General features: G+C 40.5%; 1 protein-coding gene across 1 annotated transcript in view; it reads right to left on the bottom strand.

Annotated features, from left to right (window-relative positions):
• Positions 1–19,652, bottom strand: part of BCAS1 (brain enriched myelin associated protein 1) — a 78,688-nt gene that overhangs the window by 42,058 nt on the left and 16,978 nt on the right. The window contains exons 4-6 of the mRNA XM_077832320.1: positions 8,902–9,045; positions 8,022–8,066; positions 824–964 (exon numbers count right to left, since the gene is read on the bottom strand). Of these exons, the coding sequence (XP_077688446.1) occupies positions 824–964; positions 8,022–8,066; positions 8,902–9,045 (330 nt within the window). The remainder of the gene's footprint in view (positions 1–823; positions 965–8,021; positions 8,067–8,901; positions 9,046–19,652) is intronic.

Below are 19,652 nucleotides of genomic sequence, written 5' to 3'. Positions count from 1 at the left end.
CGTCCTTGTTAAGACAAAAGCTTTGATTAAGATCTAACCCACTGAATACTAGGACTGGGTTCAAAATTCTCGGTCAACACTTCTTTTTCCTATGGAAAACTGGATTTTCAGCTACATCAAAATTTTCATGGACAGTGTCTGCTTTCCTCAAGTTTTCACGAGGAAAAACAAAAAAGATTTTCAACCAAGAACAAAATTCAGTTTTCAGCCAAAAATGTTTCAGTTTTACAATGAAAATTCAAGCATTTCAATGGAAAAATATCTCATTTTTCAACCACCTCTACTGAATACATGTTTGGGGTTATAGGCTCCAGTTCAGCAAGGTATTTAAGCACATGCCTGACTTTAAGCATGTGAATAGTCCAATTAAGTCAATGGGAATCTTTTCATTGTCTTCTTTAGAAGTTGGATTGGGCCCTTAGAGCTAGCATCCCATTGAAGGAGACCTTTTTTTTTTTCATAATTCATTGTTTGTCAGTGCAAATCTTCTATGTATTCGGGTTATGGCCATTGTATGTTTGGTTAGCGTTAATGACTTATTACAATAATAAAAGAAAGTAGGTTTTAGCAGATTAGAGGAATTCTTTCAGAATCCTGAATTCACAGATGGTATATGAGGGAAGTATTTCCATGTTGCAAAACACTTTTTCCCCACAGGTTTTAGGTATATGCTCATGTAATTATTTTTCAAATTATTTAAGGGTTGATCAGATTCCGATTTCAGTTGCACCATATGAAATCCCATCATTTTAATACTTCACCCTGCGACAAGAGCCATCTGTTACTTCTCAGGGTTCCACTTTTGCTAGAATCATATACAGACCTTATGCCTAAAGAATTTGCTAAATGCTTTGTGTCCTAACTTGGGACTCTCTGACTTCTTTTTCTTGGCTCCTTTAGCTTGGGATTCTGCTGATGTCTTCTGAGCAGGATGCCCACCATGGCCCTTTTCCACTTTGGATTCCTTTTGTGCAACAGCATTCATAGTCTATTACATACTCCATTTCCTTTAATGCATTATTAATTATACATAATTAAGTATTAATTAATACATAATACAACACTTACATGTGGTGTATTAAAGTCAAACATTTCATTTCATCCACCTGGACAATAACATGCCAAAATAATGTTATATTTTTTGTTTAATAGTTATCTCTCAGTTCCCATGGACTTTGTTTTAGGTGAACAGTAGCAAAAATTTGACAGTCATCACTTGGCAAACCTCCTCTTTCTGTTACTTCGGTGGAATTCAGATGATTTGACCAGAGTTACAAATGAGAGAAGAATTTGTATGTGAATGTTTAATCTGAGTCCAGTGGGCCAAAGTCTGAATTAATTTACACCAATTAAATCCAAGATTAACTTCATTCCAGATTAAACTGGTATAAATGAGATCAGAATTTGGCCCCAAATTCATCATTATGCTAAGGCGGCAATTCTACAAAGATTAAAGCATGTACTTAATTTTGAGCACATGAATAGTTCCTTTGAGTTCAGATGGATTATTCATGTGCTTAAAATTAAGTGGGTGTGTAAATCTTTGCAGGGTCTGGGTTTATCTTTATTATTTAGGGTTTTTCTGATGCTGTACTGCTGATTATATAAAAAAGGTTTCTGAATAATATGTATAAATAATAAAAATGTATTAATCTTCCATTAATGCATTAATCTAAAATGCATGTTCAAAACATTCTGAGATATATGGAAATGTGTAAAACGCTTATGCAATGTCTACCAGTCATGTTGAAAAAATCAGAGAAATATTAGGAAGTGGGCAGATACTAACATTCTTAAATCAGGAAGTAAATGTTTCAAAGTCACTCCATTGTATATTCCCTTAAAAGGACACTGCTTCTGAGAATGATCTTCCAATCTGAGCATGAATCAGGAGTATCCTACTCTCTGATACCAGATCTAGAAGTATAGTCTGGTTCAGGAATAGAATAGCCAATTCTATTTCTGAACCAGACTAACCCCATTACTGTAATAATATTAATGCCAATACTCTATAGAGTTCACAGGTAACACCAGTTAAGATTTCTCCTTTATCCACCTCTTAGAAAACTTCAGCCCTTTTTATAAACGTATGAAAGTAAAATGGTGTTCAATAAAAACATTCAGTGTATGATACATACTCTTTAAGGACAGGTTTCAGAGTAACAGCCGTGTTAGTCTGTATTCGCAAAAAGAAAAGGAGTACTTGTGGCACCTTAGAGACTAACCAATTTATTTGAGCATGAGCTTTCGTGAGCTACAGCTCACTTCACTCTTTAAGGTTATAGATTATAAAGCCAGAATGGACCATTGTGATATTCTCATTTTAGGTGGGATGGTAGAATGTTTTGTTTTATTTAATTTTATTTTTTTTATTTAATATATTTAATTAAATATATTTATTTAAATCTATGTTTGTTTTATTTTGCTATTTGCAAATGTCTTGGGCTTAATTCTGATCTCTTATCCCACTGTAACTCAATTTATTGCAAACAAGGTACTCCTGATTTATATTTACATGAATGAATTAAAAATCAGGCCTAATACATTCAAAAGTATGAATATGCCAGATTAGACCAATCAAATCCAAAACGAAAACTACCAACTGATCACAGTTGTTTTTATTGAAAGCTTTGACCAATCAGAGTTGACTGACTTATAGAAACCACAAGAACACTGAGTGATCCAAGTCCCAAAGCAATAAATATTGTTTGGTCTACAATGCCATCAATTAAATTAAAGACACTATTGTTCACTCAATCGTGCAGGATAATATGAAGTATTTTGCAGGAAGCTCTGAAGCTGACATAGCATTAGATGTCATCCTGACACCTAGATCTTCCCTTGACACGTAGTTGCCCCTAACTCTGTCGCATACTATCTCTTGGATTTTTTATTATGTGATAGTTCAGTTAGCTATTAAGATTAGCAATGGCCAGTTCTTCTTTACCCTCTTCTGTTCTGCAGTGCTCTTGATATACCCATGGCTCTGCTGAAGGGTTGAACATAGTGGTACAAAGTCAGGAGTACTGTGAAGGGTTGAATAAATGGTTCAGTTGAGGGCAGATTTGTTCCAGTCAAGTGGATAACTTTGTCCAATAACAACTTATAAAAAAACCTCAGCTAATCCTATGACAGTGTGATTCAACAGAAGAGAAGAAATACAGATTTATCGTATTGGCCAAATTCTGCTTCTATTAACATGGGTGAAACTCCAATGACATCAATAAGGTTGCACCCATGTTTGGAGAGCATCTCTCTCTCTCTCTCTCAAAAATAGATTAAGTCCATAGGTATGTTGGTTAACAGCATGTTGGTGTGCTTTAAGACGCCAAATTCAACCCTAAAGTAGTTTGTTCTTTGTAGGCATGAAGGTGAGGATCTTCCTAACATTCTTTGGACAGATCTAAGGGTGTGTTTTCACTGTAGAGCTAACCCAGGTCATCAGCCACATTGAAAAGGCTTATCTGTGACTGCAGAGCCATTGGCCATTATCTTTGAAAACTCAGGGTGATTGGGGGATGTCCCAGATGATTGGAAAAAGGCAAATATAGTGCCCATCTTTAAAAAAGGGAAGAAGAAGAATCTGGGGAACTACAGCCTCACCTCAGTCCCCGGAAAAATCATGGAGCAGGTCCTCAAGGAATCCATTTTGAAGCACTTGGAGGAGAGGAAGGTGAGCAGGAACAGTCAATATGGATTCACCAAGGGCAAGTCATGCCTGACCAACCTGATTGCCTTCTATGATGAGATAACTGACTCTGTGGATATGGACAAAGGGATGGACGTGATATACCTTGACTTTAGCAAAGCTTTTGATACAATTTCCCACAGTATTCTTGCCAGCAAGTTAAAAAAGTATGGATTGGATGAATGGAGGTGGATAGAAAGCTGGCTAGATCGTCAGGCTCAACAGGTAGTGAGTGATCAATGGCTCAATGTCTAGTTGGCAGTCAGCTGGCTGGGAGTGCCCCAGGGGTTGGTCCTGGGACCAGTTTTGTTGAACATCTTCATTAATGATCTGGATGATGGGATGGATTGCAGCCTCAGCAAGTTCGCGGATGACACTAATCTGGGGGGAGAGGTAGATATGCTGGAGGGTAGAGATATGGTCCAGAGTGACCTAGACAAATTGGAGGATTGGGAAATCTGATGAGGTTCAACAAGGACAAGTGCAGAGTCCTGCACTTAGGACGTAAGAATCCCATGCACTGCTATAGGCTGGGGACTGACTGGCTAAGCGGCAGTTCTGCAGAAAAGGACCTGGGGATTACAGTGGACGAGAAGCTGGATATCAGTCAACAGTGTGCCCTTGTTGCCAAGAAGGCTAACTGCATATTGGGCTGCATTAGTAGGAACATTGCCAGCAGACTGAGGGAAGTGATTATTCCCCTCTATTCGGCACTGGTGAGACCACATCTGGAGTACTGCGTCCAGTTTTGTGCCCCCCCACTACAGAAGGGATGTGGACAAATTGGAGAGAGTCTAGCAGAGAGCAACAAAAATGATTAGGGGGCTGTGGCACATGACTTACGAGGAGACGCTGAGGGAACTGGGCTTATTTAGTCTGCAGCAGAGAAGAGTGAGGGGGGATTTGATAGCAGCCTTCAACTGTCTGAAAGGGGGTTCCAAAGAGGATGGAGCTAGGCTGTTCTCAGTGGTGGCAGATGACAGAACAAGGAGCAATGGCCTCAAGTTGCAGTGTGGGAGGTCTAGGTTGGATATTAGAAAAAAACTATTACACTAGGAGGGTGGTGAAGCACTGGAATGGGTTACCTAGGGCGGTGGTGGAATCTCCATCCTTAGAGGTTTTTAAGGCCCGGCTTGACAAAGCCCTGGCTGGGATGATTTAGTTGGGGTTGGCCCTGCTTTGAGCAGGGGGTTGGACTAGATGACCTCCTGAGGTCTCTTCCAACTCTCATCTTCTATGATTCTATGAGCCAACTTACTGCGTCACCACTGTGCTGCACACAGCTGTGTGTCACTAAGACTTTTGGGGGCATATCCCATAGTTCTTGTGCTACAGTAAGAAAAGATGCTCTATGATTCCTTCCCAGTGAATTCTGGGAGAATCTGTCTGTCCTGGAGGGAACTGTGGGAAGACCCTGGAGGACTATTGGAACTCAAATGTGTCCTCACTGCAAAGTGGGTGGGTTACCAGTTCGAGATGAAGTGGAACCTGGACTCTAACCCATAGCAGCAGCTGTGCCAGCTAGTTTGGGTTGGAAGCACAACCAAAGTTGGGTGAGGACATGAGTGGGCATTACGTAGGTAAGAGTATGGGCTAACTCTGCAATGAAGACACATACTTAGAGAGAACTTATTCTGTGGACAAAGTGGTTGCACTATAAAAACCGTTCCCTGTTGTATTCATGAAGAAAAGCCTGCTTCTGCTCCCACTGAAGTTGATGGTAAAACTCCTATTGATTTCACTAAGGGGAGGACCAAGTCCTAACTGGAATTAGGGTCAAATTTTAGTACTCCTGTTTGCTGACAGGGTTTTAATATGGTGAAAGTGGCAAAATTCCTGTTTTGAGGAAAAGCATTGATTATGAATTCCTCTCGATCAGAAATTCATTATTTGTTCCTCACTCTTTTCCTACCAAACTGATGTTGAAATGGGAAGGGAGGGGAATAAAATTTAGTGCTAAACAAAACAAACACACAAAATATTACTTTCTTTTTTTTTATTTTTGTTGAATTGAGTGAAAATGTGATTTCTCACCAGGAGTGAAGATTTATTTGTCTTGCCAATCTAAATACTTAGTCGTGGTGTTAATTCTGGAAAAAAGAGTATTGGAAATAAAAGTGTGTTCTTCGCAGAAAGCACTCCCAGCAATCTCTGTGTATTGTGCACAAAGGCTGATTGGCATATCCTGCTGGAGGCACCAGGACATGTTTACTTTTACAGGTGTGTTAGCAAACCAAACCCAAACAGTGTATTTGTTTCCAAACTACAGTGTGCCTACATCCACAGTTATATGTTGCAGAAATATCAGGCTGGTTTTCACAAAGTCAGGCCTGCAACTGTCTATGTAGGCTGGGATTTTCAGAGGCTCCTGAGACAGCTGGGTGTCCAAATCTCATTGAAATTCAATTGGATTTGGGTGCCTTACTCCTGTTGGCTCCTTTGAAAATTTCATCCCTGATAGTTAGGGGCAGCTGACAGAGTTGCGTGGACAAGTTAGGTAATTGTGTGCATGACCTATTACATGTCCAAACTGTCAACATTTGGCTGGTTGTTAAGAATTAAGAATGAAAGGGTCATAAAGAATAGTAGGAAATTGGTATAAAAGAAGAAATACATTAACAGTTATTTTTTATTACCGAATATACAGAATTCTGATGCTACTTTTTAAACTGTTTTATTCTCTTTAAGCTATTTCTCTGAATGCACTTGATAAAATCTAATTAATAAAAATAATGTAGGAGGTTATTTAGTTATAGTCATATAAACTGATTACCAGGTTCACCGGGAATTCCTGTAGCTACTGTAACATTGCGTTATTAAGCTACATTATATTTTCTGATGGTCCAATTCTGCTGCTGATGATGCCATTATGATTTTTGACACTGACTTCAAAATGGGATCAAGAGCAGTCCTTAAAGGCATACTTGTTTCTCTTAGAATGATTTGTGCTTTTAAAAACAGTTTCCAGAACATATGCAACCTTCACAAATTAGATGTATACACTTTGGACAACGCCAGGTTTCAGATATGCACAATAATAAGACTCCTACCATCATAATGCTTCACAGAGCTACAATAATGATGATTCCTGGAGCTCACACATTTGATGGGCCAATTTTTGCTCTGTTACACCAGTGTAAATCCAGAATAACTCTTCTACCTTCAGCAGCAAGACTCTAGATGTAACAGCATGTAGAAATTGGCACAATGGGCCATATCTTCAGCTAGTATAAAGGAGTGTAGTTCCAATAAAGTCTGTGCCTATGAAGATTATGCTGATTTTCACGAGCTGCTAGGGGTGGGGAGGCAATGCCACTGTAGGAGAGACTGCAACCTGCATGCTGCATTACATTAGAAGAATCTGGACATTCTTTCTACTCCATTTTAAAATCATCATGGAGAAACTGACTCTCACCTCCCCGTGTCCTCTAAAGCCTGAATAAATGAGAGAATTACACAGAGGTGGAGGGGGACAGAATTTAGCTCACAAACCAGGATCAGGGTGCAGGTTTCAGCTACTTAGCAGGAATAGTACAGCCCCTCCAACTACAGCATGCTCCTAGTGTGACCGCTAGAGACACACAATGAAGGTGTCAGGTCTGGTCCCACTGAAATCACTGAAAGTCTTCCCTACTGATTAAAATGGGAGTTAGATCAGACCCCTGGTGGGCACGTTCCCACCAATGGCATCTGGTTTGGACCCCAGCTCCAACAAGAGCAGAATGTGTTGTCATCTTCCTATGGACCTGTTCCACACCCTGCACAGAATAGCTATAGTTCTGCATGTGCTGAAAGACTTCTGTGACCCTATGTACAAAGAGGTGAGAATGTCGCCCTGTATGCAAGGCCTCAAGAAAAAGATCTATATTCACATTTAAATAATAGGAAGTGAAAACTGGCAGCTTTGCATAGCTGTATAAGCAAAATCATAAAGAAATCCTGACCCTATAGTAGTTAATGGGAATTTTGCAATTAAATTCAGTGGGCCCAGAATTTCATCCAGAAACCCCAAACTGATCTAGTTTGAGAATCTAAATAACTTCTAATATAACAATATTACTATTTCAGCTTCAAACTTCTAATATGGGAAGTGAATTAAGTAGTACATTCAGCACATTATTTGAAACTGAATGGAAAAAATAGACTAGTCTATGGTCATCTTTCTTCTTTTGTATTTTATTTCTGAAAGGTTACTGTTTGTTTTATTACAACAAACAGTAACCTCATGTACAGATGAAGGGAAGGCACAGGAGAAGAAAGGATAGCATTGAAGCCAATCTGAGCACACTGTAATGGTAATGACAGAGAGAAAAACATCAAGCAAACTGCCTACCTTGTCCTCAGAGTCACTTTTGGCTTCTGATTTGCTTGGTGAAACCTTAAATATTTGAGAAAACAAAATACTGTAATAGTTGATGAAATATGTCCAAATTCAGTTTCTTTCAATAGGAAGGATCTGGAATTTCATCAGTTAGTTAGAACCTAGCAGGCTTATCTATGACATAAGGGAAAGAATACACATGCAACCTACAATATCAAACTCTATTTTGCTTTCCAAATGGGAAAGACTTATTGCATATTAATATGAGATGAATTCATTTCCTGAATGTAATTTTGAGACAGTGTACGGAAAGATAAAAATCAAGATAAAATATATATTAGACAAACCTACAGGTTCTATTATTCCCTAAAGGTGAACCCAATCATGAATTCTGATCCTCCTGGATTATAACCTATGGCATTTGCTGTCCTTTTGCATGGCTAATTTAGTATTTTCATTACCCTGCTTCCTCTCTCATTAACAACTATTGTTCTTCTTTGTACTTAATGGTTTTCCTGTCTCTTCCTTGGCTTACATTTGTGCTGCCAGTAACTGATGATTGTTTTGTTTGTACATTTAGACATTTTCAAAGCAAGTTTTAACTCACAGAAAATATTTTTAACAGAACTGAATGACTTGGGTTCTAAAATAGTCTATAAGAATAGAGAAAGTTTTCCTAATCAATACCATTAAGTAACTATTGCACAGTCTCTCTCTCTACCTATCAATCTAAGCATTCTCTAAGGCATCAGTTTAGTTTTACAACATTAATCTTTGGTACCTGAGATGATGAGCATATTCGACATTCATAGATGCATATAAATTGGAATTTAATACACACTCTTTGTTTTTAGGTGTTCCCTATACAGCAAAACTGTAGGCAAAGACTTACCAGTGTTTTAAAGAAACTCATGACAGAATTATTGGAGTCTGTTGTGGCAGATGCCTTGGGGTTCTCTTGTTTTACTGCTGCCTCGTCAGTATTGACACCTGCTGAGCCTTGCTGCACGGCTTTTTGGTTGCAGTCATCTATGTCCTAAAAAAGAAGCACAGTTTCTTCAGACCCAGCTTGTTTAATTTCCAGTGGAATGTAAAAGTAACACTTGTGATTTGCATCCTGTTGCTCTCAGAGTCATAACCCCAATTCCAGCCATACTTATCCAGCCTACATATTCAGAACAATCGAGCATTTATACAAATCTTTTTGTCCCTCTCTTCTAATGTAGTAAGCATTTGCAGCTGGCAAGAGGAACACTGTTCTGAGCTACAGAGTATAACACACATAGCAAATAAAGTTGCATGCAGCAAAACAACCCCCTTTTTCTACCAACATGGCTTAGCACTTGTGAACAGGAACAAATGGCTGAGATTTTGGCCTTTGAAGCCGCAGTGTCTGATTACAACATACAAAGAAAGCTTCTGCTCCTCAATATTCTGCAATTTCCAGAAATAATTTTTATTTAGAAAACGCAAACAATATTAAAAAAACCTCTCAAACCATCACCAAATATCAACAATAACTCTAGCTTTTTAAGCCACACACAGCTGTCTGTCAGCGGGGCCAGATTTTCCAAACAGTACAATCAGGACAGTTCTTCCTATGCTCACACTCAGAATTGGGAATCTATTTTCAAAGAAGCTCACTTCCCATGTAAGCAGTAAATAAGGGCCAGATTTTCAGAAGTGCTTAGTAGCTGCCGTTAGTACATTTACAGCCTGATTTTCAAAAGAGTACAATATCCACCCTGTTGAGCTTTTCTCAAAACCTGGAACTCTTAGAAAATGTGGCCCTTAGACTGTCTTCATTATTTACAATCTTGACACCCTGATGACTCAGAAACTACCTAAAGAGCTGTGCAAAAAATTCACCTCCCCCTTCCCAAATATCTTTTACATGAATACATAAAAGAAATAACATAAAAGTGTGAGCCCTCACACATCTTTAGGTCTTGATCTTGCAAATTCCTAAGTGCCTCTTGAGAGGTACTGACCCTCCCCATCTTCACTGAAGTCTGTGGATGTTGGGGCACTGAACACCTTGTAGGATCGGGCTCTGGGCTTTAAGGGCTCAGGTAGCAGACTATTCAAATGCAGTGGATCTCATTGTAACTAACAAATAACAGTGCGATTAGCAAAGTGCAAGCAGACCAGTTAGGGATCTCTGCTCCTAGTAGATAACTTTGTAACTCTAAAGAGGCTAATAGATCAGTTAACCACCACTGTATGGATTTATACACATGAACATGAGTGAATTCAATTTCAGTTTACAGTGTTTTACGTATAAATGACTCTTTGAACAATGATTGGGCATATTCTTCTTTCCCCCCTTTATTAACACTCAGGTTCCCTTTCTCCATTAATCTATTTTTGGGGCTTGCTCCTGCAAATCCTACTTATGTGAGCAGTCCTGTTGCAGTAAGTAGGACAGATCACATGAGTAAAGTTTTTCAGAGTTAGAGTTTGTGACCCAACAAACAATAAGCCAGGTTCTTTCCCCTGTTCTGGCCTTTCCATACTGCTGTGATGGCATAGGGGGACCAGAATCTGGCCATAACCGGTCAGCTGAAAATGCCTGTATTGGGGGAGTGCTCAGCTTGTATTTCTCTGCCCAGAACAATAACAACTGATGATTCAAACTGCACTCTATCCTGAGAGGGGAACGCATCACAGAGACGGGCTGTTTCCTCAACTTCTCCCCTTTTGGTCTGCCTATATCCACCTATCTTGAGGGAGCTGAGCTTCTTCCAGATCGATAAGAAGCAACTTCACAGTGGGTGCATAATTCTCTCTCACTTTCCTGGGGCCTCCCCACACCTACTCCATTCTGCACCTTTCCATGCTGCAGAAGGGGAGAGGAGAAGATGGCCCAATTGTCTTCATTTCAAAAGCCTACATGAAGAGCAGCAGGACGCAGAAGATCTATGAAGAGCCCGAAAAAGAGCTCTGTAAGCTCAACAGCTTGTCTCTCTCACCAACAGAAGTTGGTTCAATAAAAGATATTACCTCACCTGCCTTGTATCTCTAACAGAAGATCACTATGAGATAGCAAAAGTCCTACCAGCTAGGTATGCAGGTGCACGGATGGGACTGCTGGATGGGCTATGCAAAAGAAGTGTTCATACAAGATGAGGTTCGGTTGAGGTTCCACTGAAAATTGGGCCCCCTATAATTTTAATCCAGATAGTTTTCTGTAATTTTCTTATATCCAATGTCTCTGATTAAGGACTGAGAAATGCTCCTTCTTTCTAAATAGATAATAATTATATAGTGGAATTCAATGCAGCCATGCTTATTTACACTAGATAAATATCTGGCCTTTGAACCCTCAGGTAATTAAGTTAATCATCCCTTGAACTTATTTATTTTTTTAAAACCACTTAACTATATAGCTTGTTTTGTCCTTTTTCTTTAATATGTCGCCCATTTTAGTCTTTATATGTAGACGCTAGGATCCTCACTCACCCCGAATGTGTAAATTACCACGTTGCATTAACCATTCATTTGCACAGTGGCATTTGCAAAGTAGGCATTTACTTCTATGCGTTTTGGCACATGCACAGTTTGGAAAATGTGGGTCCTAAGTTGTCCCTGTCTTAATGGCTGGTACTTGGACCTAGTGATACCAGTCTCTACTTTAATGTTTTCAATAGTTTTGCCCTACTGGAGATATTAATACATCAAAGACTGGGGCAAATTGGGAAAAAAATGGTTTCAATGAGATGTGTTAGTTATGGTAAAATAGCAGGAATTAATGAAAACTGCACTCAGCTACACGGCACCATCCATCCATTTACTAAGCCACTAAGTTTTAGTCTCAAGACTACTCACTGATCAGTATGTATGAACTGAACCACATAACTTACATTTTATGAGGCAGAAGGTGCAAAACAAGTGTCCCTCTTTCACCATTCAGGCAGAATTTCAAAAAGTGAACATTGCAATTAATATTTAAGTATTCTCCATGCACCCACTTTTCTCGGGGAAAATAAATTTTGAAATGTCAAAATTTCCTATGGGATAGCAATTCCATTTTCCAATCAGCTCTGGTGGTCCTGGACATGAAATTATTCTCGTACCTTTAGCTTCTTGTTGTTCTAAGGTCTTGCTTGATGCTGATAGAGAGCAGAAATGAGATTTACATAGGACGTTTGATCCTGCACAATTAAAGTCAATGGCAGCATTACCATCAACTTCAATGGATATAGGATCGAGTCTTTGCTGAGATGCACACACTGCTTTTCTGCATGGGGGATTGGCATAATGGGGAGACCATGGTGCTGAGCTGTTATCCACATTATAGAAACGAGATGCTCAGTAGCCATTCATTTGGAAATGGGTATTTCTGCTGGGAGCAAGCGTGCAGCCCAGGCTGCACTATACCCTCCCAGGATGGGTAGCCTCCTCACCAAACTGAATAGCTGTCTTACCTACTGGTGACTCTGTTAATGCACCACTCTTCACCTTCAGGCGGGCTATAGTCCTTTTTTCTTAAGCTCTAATTTACTGTTTGCAGTCCTTTGCTGTAAGGATGCCACCAGGCAGTTGTTCCCATTGTCAGTTTGCTTTCTTGTAGTGCCATCAAACACACTAGTTTGAGATGTGAAGAAAGAGATTTTGCAGTTCTTAAAAAAATAATAATAATAAGTTTTGCCTTGAAAATACCAATGCAGTACACTAGAAAGACCAGCAGCCAGGTCGGGGTCCAACGTACAGCTCAGAGACCTGTTATGAACCCTGCCATTTCTTCTTGCTCCTCCTTTTTCATGGCAAACAGCACACCCCAATTACTTTAAATGACTCCAGTCTGTCATGCTTGAAGGAATAACGACACATGCAAAGTCTGTTCATAGATCAGATAACCAATATGGAACCTGGAGCCTTTAAAAGCTTGTGGGTTGTTTTCTGTTAAATGGGTTTGTGGGGTTTTCTTTAATTTTTGCTTACATCTCAGAAACAAAGCTTCATTATTAAACATAATAACAAAAAATTAGAAACTTTTTAAAAAAAAATTCAATTTTTTCTTGGAAATGTCAAACTTACAATTTTTTGATCATCCATAAGATTTTTTGTAAAAATAATTGGAAAAAAAATCAAAAACTTTTTACAAATTTTGAACATTCAAAATTTTTCGACCAGCTCTAATTATAATCTACTAAACCATGGCAAGAAAACAGATTTTATGCTAGAATGATCTATGCAGTATTGTACTGTAAGTGTAGTCCATTCCTGTATTCAGTGCAGAGATGTTCTGATTCAGTACTGTTTCAATGCATTATTGACTTGGGGCCTAAGATCTTATCAGTTACTAGTTTTTTACCTTCTATTCCACACCCACCAGGGGTGCAGATATTACAACAAAAAAAGGAAAAAAACAGCAGAAAGAGAAATATTTCTGTACCCTTTAGTGACGTATTCACTAATGAGCTAAATAAACTAAAATGGAAGTGCATTTTTAAATGCACTAGGGACATACTGCCCTTTTCACTCCCTCAACAAAGTTTACCTCCTCTCCAGGAGGTAAATATTGGCATTTTGAGAAGGTACTTTATTGTCTAGGTAACTATAGTGATGAGTGCAGTACAGTGCAGACAAATGCATCTGAGTTTATATTGATTCGTTTACTTATAGTTAGATCAAGCTGCCTGTCCCAGGACGAGCACAGGAGCTCCCTAGCCCAGCCCCACCACCTCCCTGCCACTCCCCTGGGTAGCGAGCACCTCCCCAGTGAATAGGGAGGAAGGAGTTTTTGCACTCAGAGAGCACAGGGACTGAATTCAGCCTGGTCTCTAGATGTACTACACAAGTTGGGGCATAAGGAGGGTATGGAAGGAAGGTTCCTTGTACCCTTGTACCTCCACTGCTCATGGAGCAGGCCGCTGTTATTTTCTCAGGGGGGAGGATGTTTAGCATGAAGACTGCTATACAGAGCTGTGCTTGAGTTCTAAAAAAAAAAAAAAAAAGCCTTGATGACATCACTGTGAGTCGACTTACTCACTGGCAGCAAAAAGGGGGTGGGGGGGGCTCTATACTCCTGCCAGGACCCTTCAGCCTGTGCAGTGGCACAGGGCTCTCTGGGGGGAAGAAGAGGGTGCCCACAGCACTGGCCATAGGGAAGGCAGGGACAGGGCACAATGAAGGAGTGCCCAAGCCTCCCCCTTGGCCGGCTCTGAGTGTAGACCCAGCAGCTTCTACCTCCCTTCTTGGCCATGCCTTGGCCTCTCCTCCTAGCCCACAGTGCCAGAACGCCAGCAGGGGCTCCCCATTGGGTGAGGATGCAGGCAACTGACCCCTACTGCAGAGCCGCCCCACATTGCTGGCTTGGGCATGCCCGTGAGGAGAAGCCGTGGCTTCTGGGTTGCTGCTCAGAGCTAGCTGTGGGAGGAGGGCATGGCTCCCCTACCTCTCTCTTTTGTGCCTCCTGACCCCCTCCATTGTGCTCCCCTCTTCATTGCACCCCATCAGAAATACCAGAACGCCATCCGGAACATTCGAGCACAGCTCAAGTGCTGATACAGGGGCTGTCTATACGCCTTGCAGAGCACTGGGGGACAAGATAAGAAAGGGACACTCATGCAAATCCAATCACCAGAAATCTCTGAGTAGTAAGGTAGGCTCTAGACTTGGGAGATCAGGGTTTGTTTCTCAGCTCTGCTATAGGCTTCCAGTATAATCCTGGCAAATCACACAGGGCCAGATTTACAAAGGTATTTAGGCACCTAAAAATGCAGGTAGGTGCCTAGCTGTAGATACAAAAGCACCTGTGGAGATTAGGCACCTAACTCCCATTGGAAGTCATTAGGAGTTAGTCACCTATCTGCATCTTTAGGTACCTAAATACCTTTGTTAATCTCGGCTTTAATCTCTCTGAGCATAATTCCTCATCTGTAAAGTGGGGATGACATTAATACTACATTTCTCCAACCCTTTGTCTGCCTTGTCTATTTAGACGGAGTTCTTCAGAGCAGGGGCTGTCTGTCTGTACACAGAGACAGACAGACACGCATGCACGCACACATATAACACTCAATAATTACAGGGCCCGGCACAAGGGGGCCCTAATCTTGGTAGTGGCCTCTAAGTGTTATTTCAATACTAATAACAACTTATAATCATACAGTATATTTTCTTGAAACTGCAGTATGGATTTACCAGGGGCAGAGAAACCGGTGACACTAGTAGTAGTAATAGCCGTTAGGAGATGACGTTCCCACTTTCTTTGAGGGACAAAATTGAAAAAAAAAGTTGCAATGTATCTTCAGTAGGTGGTAGCTTTGAAATACCTTGAGAGAAAGGACTCGCTGGCGTTAGAAAGGCGGACAGGAGGTTTCCATCAACCTGCCATTAGGCATTTTTATCAATCTCCACTTTTTCAAAGAAATATTGCTTTGGGTCATGTTTCTGAGATTTTCTTCTTCTGTATCACAGAATTTTAAAAGAACTATTTACATATGATTTACAAAGGAGCATATATTTGTATGGGCAAGTGGTGGGCTGGGGGAGGAGGGAAGAGGAATTCTGAGCATGTGAAATCATGAATGCAATTAAAAAACTTTACTAGAGGGTTTCTTTGGTGTTGTGAAATGTGCACAGAGTGGGGTACATTTTGAGACCTGTAGGCAAGGAGTTAAGTACACTGGTTTCATTAGCAATAACAGGATTTTACCTGCTTAAATCTCCAAGCCACCATTTTGCAAGTCTACCACAGAAAGATATGCATCACAATGGCTCAGAATGGTTTAACAGGCTATTTAGAAATTTCTTGCAAGGACCTGACACAATTGTTTGTACAGCTGGCAATTACAGGCCAAAGCCTTTCCAAGAACAGTATGTTCCCTGTAAAACACATGCAGTCTGTGCCAGTTTCAGTGGCCATTCTTCCAAGGATGCCATGTATAGTGGTACTGGACACGTGATAAAAGCTAGCTCTGCTTCAGATGGGAAAGGGACAGTTAAGTGTGAGGCAACAGACCAAAAAAACAGGACGCAGAATATACATTGCTAAGCAAAACTAGCCTCAACAGAGTGCTTGAAACTGGTGACATCAGCAAAAGAACTTCAGTGAGAATTGTTTAGTGACGTTAACCTGAGTTTCTCTCTATTTCTCACAAACATACTCTCAAATAGAAATGAAAGACACACACACACAAAACAAACACAGGACTGTCTTGCGGCCATCATTGGTCAAGTAGGAGTAGGTTCTTTATGTTCATACAGCCGTTCCAACGCATCTCATTGCTGAACTGAAACACTCTCCTATGAGAGCCAGGCTACACAGTGTGCAGAGAGGTGGAGGATTTAAAGAGCCTGAGGCACCATGCTACCAGAGCCAACTCAAAGCCCAACATGCCACAAAGCACAACTAAATCCTCAGTGACCCTTTCTTTCCCCTCAGTAGACCCCCCCACATGTTGCACAGCTCATATTTTCATATGCAAGCAACCAAACTGCATCAGCAAAATGGGTGCACAGAGGAGCAAACAAGCAAATTGCACTCACGAGATACATACACCTTTTCTTCTGGACAGTTTCACACACAGTTACCTTTTTGCCCTATAATCACCCGTTTTGTACAAGGAGCTTCCCTAAACTGTTAGCCTCCATCAACATTCAAGCTGCAAATTCAGACCCAAACCTGTGTCGTGATATGGGGCTTTAATTGTGGCCCAGCACTACTTTCAACAGGAATTTTCTGAAGTAAGGAATGCAGCATCAGTCCCTTACAGTGTAAGTCAGGAGGAGGTAATAAATATGGAACCTCACAATCTAGAGCTGTATTTAAATATCCACAAAATGCTCTGCATCAGCACATTCCACAATGACAAATGCTAATAAAAAAACCTCTGGAAATAACATAGGAGGAAAGTCAGCATTAGGAGCTAAATGTTCCTGGGTAAATGCATTTCTATAAGGAGCCAAGCTTTTGAGTAATTAAGGGTTTATACTAGAATCTTAGTTCAGTCATTAGAAAAACGTATCAAAAGAATGTAATCCTGCCAACACTTTTGTTTGTATGAATCCTGGCTCAGTGAAACATTTCAGGCAAATAATTTATCTTTTCTTTGGCTTAAATAGTAAATTCTTCATCAATTCATGAATCCTGTCCTTGTTTTGATTATGCTGTGATGTGAATGTAGTTTTGTAGACCACGAAAATAAAGACTGGTTTGTCAAACACTGAATGCTTGTGCAACTCCTAAATTAAAACTGTGGAGTCTATCCTTCACTTACCAGCAGTGTAACTGGTTATTTGTTAAAAGAAAAGGAGTACTTGTGGCACCTTAGAGACCAACCAATTTATTTGAGCATAAGCTTTTGTGAGTTACAGCTCACTTCATCGGATGCATACTGTGGAAAGTGCAGAAGATCTTTTATACACACAAAGCATGAAAAAATACCTCCCCCCACCCCACTCTCCTGCTGGCAATAGCTTATCTAAAGTGATCACTCTCCTTACAATGTGAATGATAATCAAAGTGGGCCATTTCCAGCACAAATCCAGGGTTTAACAAGAACGTCTGAGGAGGGTACAGTGCTAATAAACGATGGTCACATAAACACCACCCTATACTGGAAACCTACTGGCCGCTATTCCTACCTACATGCCTCCAGCTTTCACCCTGACCACACCATACGATCCATCGTCTACAGCCAAGCTCTGTGATACAACCGCATTTGCTCCAACCCCTCAGACAGAGACAAACACCTACAAGATCTCTATCAAGCATTCTTACAACTACAATACCCACCTGCGGAACTGAAGAAACAGATTGATAGAGCCAGAAAAGTTCCCAGAAGTCACCTACTACAGGACAGGCCTAACAAAGAAAATAACAGAACGCCACTAGCCGTCACCTTCAGCCCCCAACTAAAACCCCTCCAATGCATTATTAAGGATCTACAACCTATCCTGAAGGATGACCCAACACTCTCACAAATCCTGGGAGACAGGCCAGTCGTTGCCTACAGACAGCCCCCCAACCTGAAGCAAATACTCACCAGCAACCACATACCACACAACAGAACCACTAACCCAGGAACCTATCCTTGTAACAAAGCCCGTTGCCAACTGTGCCCACATATCTATTCAGGGGACACCATCACAGGGCCTAATAACATCAGCCACACTATCAGAGGCTCGTTCACCTGCACATCCACCAATGTGATATATGCCATCATGTGCCAGCAATGCCCCTCTGCCATGTACATTGGTCAAACTGGACAGTCTCTACGTAAAAGAATAAATGGACACAAATCAGATGTCAAGAATTATAACATTCATAAACCAGTCGGAGAACACTTCAATCTCTCTGGTCACGCGATTACAGACATGAAAGTGGCAATTCTTCAACAAAAATACTTCAAATCCAGACTCCAGCGAGAGACTGTTGAATTGGAATTCATTTGCAAATTGGATACAATTAACTTAGGCTTGAATAGAGACTGGGAGTGGCTAAGTAATTATGCAAGGTAACCTATTTCCCCTTGTTTTTTCCTAACCCCTCCCCCCCTCAGACGCTCTTGTTAAACCCTGGATTTGTGCTGGAAATGGCCCACCTTGATTATCATACACATTTTAAGGAGAGTGGTCACTTTAGATAAGCTATTGCCAGCAGGAGAGTGGGGTGGGGGGGAGGTATTTTTTCATGCTTTGTGTGTATAAAAGATCTTCTACACTTTCCACAGTATGCATCCGATGAAGTGAGCTGTAGCTCACGAAAGCTTATGCTCAAATAAATTGGTTAGTCTCTAAGGTGCCACAAGTACTCCTTTTCTTTTTGTGAATACAGACTAACACGGCTGTTACTCTGAAACCTGGTTATTTGTTGGTTCTCAACCTCAGTGATGTTTTGACTTGAACAGGCTCTTATAAAGGCTACAAATCACAATCCACCAAAACCGATAATGTGCTAACAGCAATAACTTGAGTTTCTTTTTAATTGTGTAACATTGTGCAGACACAATCAAGTTAAATTAGCAACTGTTTGGGGGATTTTGGGTATAATTTTAAATCTTAATCCTTCTGCCATCATACATGCAAAGTTACTAGTTTTACAGGAAACATAGTATGCGTGTATTTGAAGACAGAGGCCAGGCCTTAGTTTAATCAGATGGAATTAAAGCAAAGCTCAGCAACTCAAGAATAATTATAAATTTGACAGCATTTTTATCACCTCGTTTAATCTGGCTATACAATGTTCATTCCTGGCTCATCATGAAAGGTCTCAGGCTCCCACACCCCCTGCCTTTTTGTGTTCTGTCCCTCAAATATACAAAGAAATGCCACAAAAGTCAAGGCTAAGGCTGAAGTTTCACTCTCACATTGAGTACCAATTGAGGCCCTTACCCTACAAGCACCTATGTACATTTGTGACTTCACTGGGACCATTTGCATGCTGAAAGTTAAGAGTATTTACAGAATCAGGGAGTTAGTCCACAAGTGGTTCCACTGAATTCCAAAGGCCTTATATGCAAACTAAGGCCCCAATCCTGCAAATACTTATGCATGTGCTTAACTTTACTACTCCAAGTAGTCCCATTGATTTCATATGTATAGGTCTTTACAGGATTGGGGTTGAAGGTAGTATTCAACATGAGTAACAGTAGCAGATGTCCAAGTATCCAAGCTAGAGCTGTGGAATAGCAG

Source organism: Eretmochelys imbricata, chromosome 13 (assembly GCF_965152235.1).
Source record: "Eretmochelys imbricata isolate rEreImb1 chromosome 13, rEreImb1.hap1, whole genome shotgun sequence".
Taxonomy (NCBI): Eukaryota; Metazoa; Chordata; order Testudines; family Cheloniidae; genus Eretmochelys; species Eretmochelys imbricata.
The sequence above is the reverse complement of the archived record's forward strand: the minus strand, read 5'-3'. Positions and strand labels throughout refer to the sequence as shown.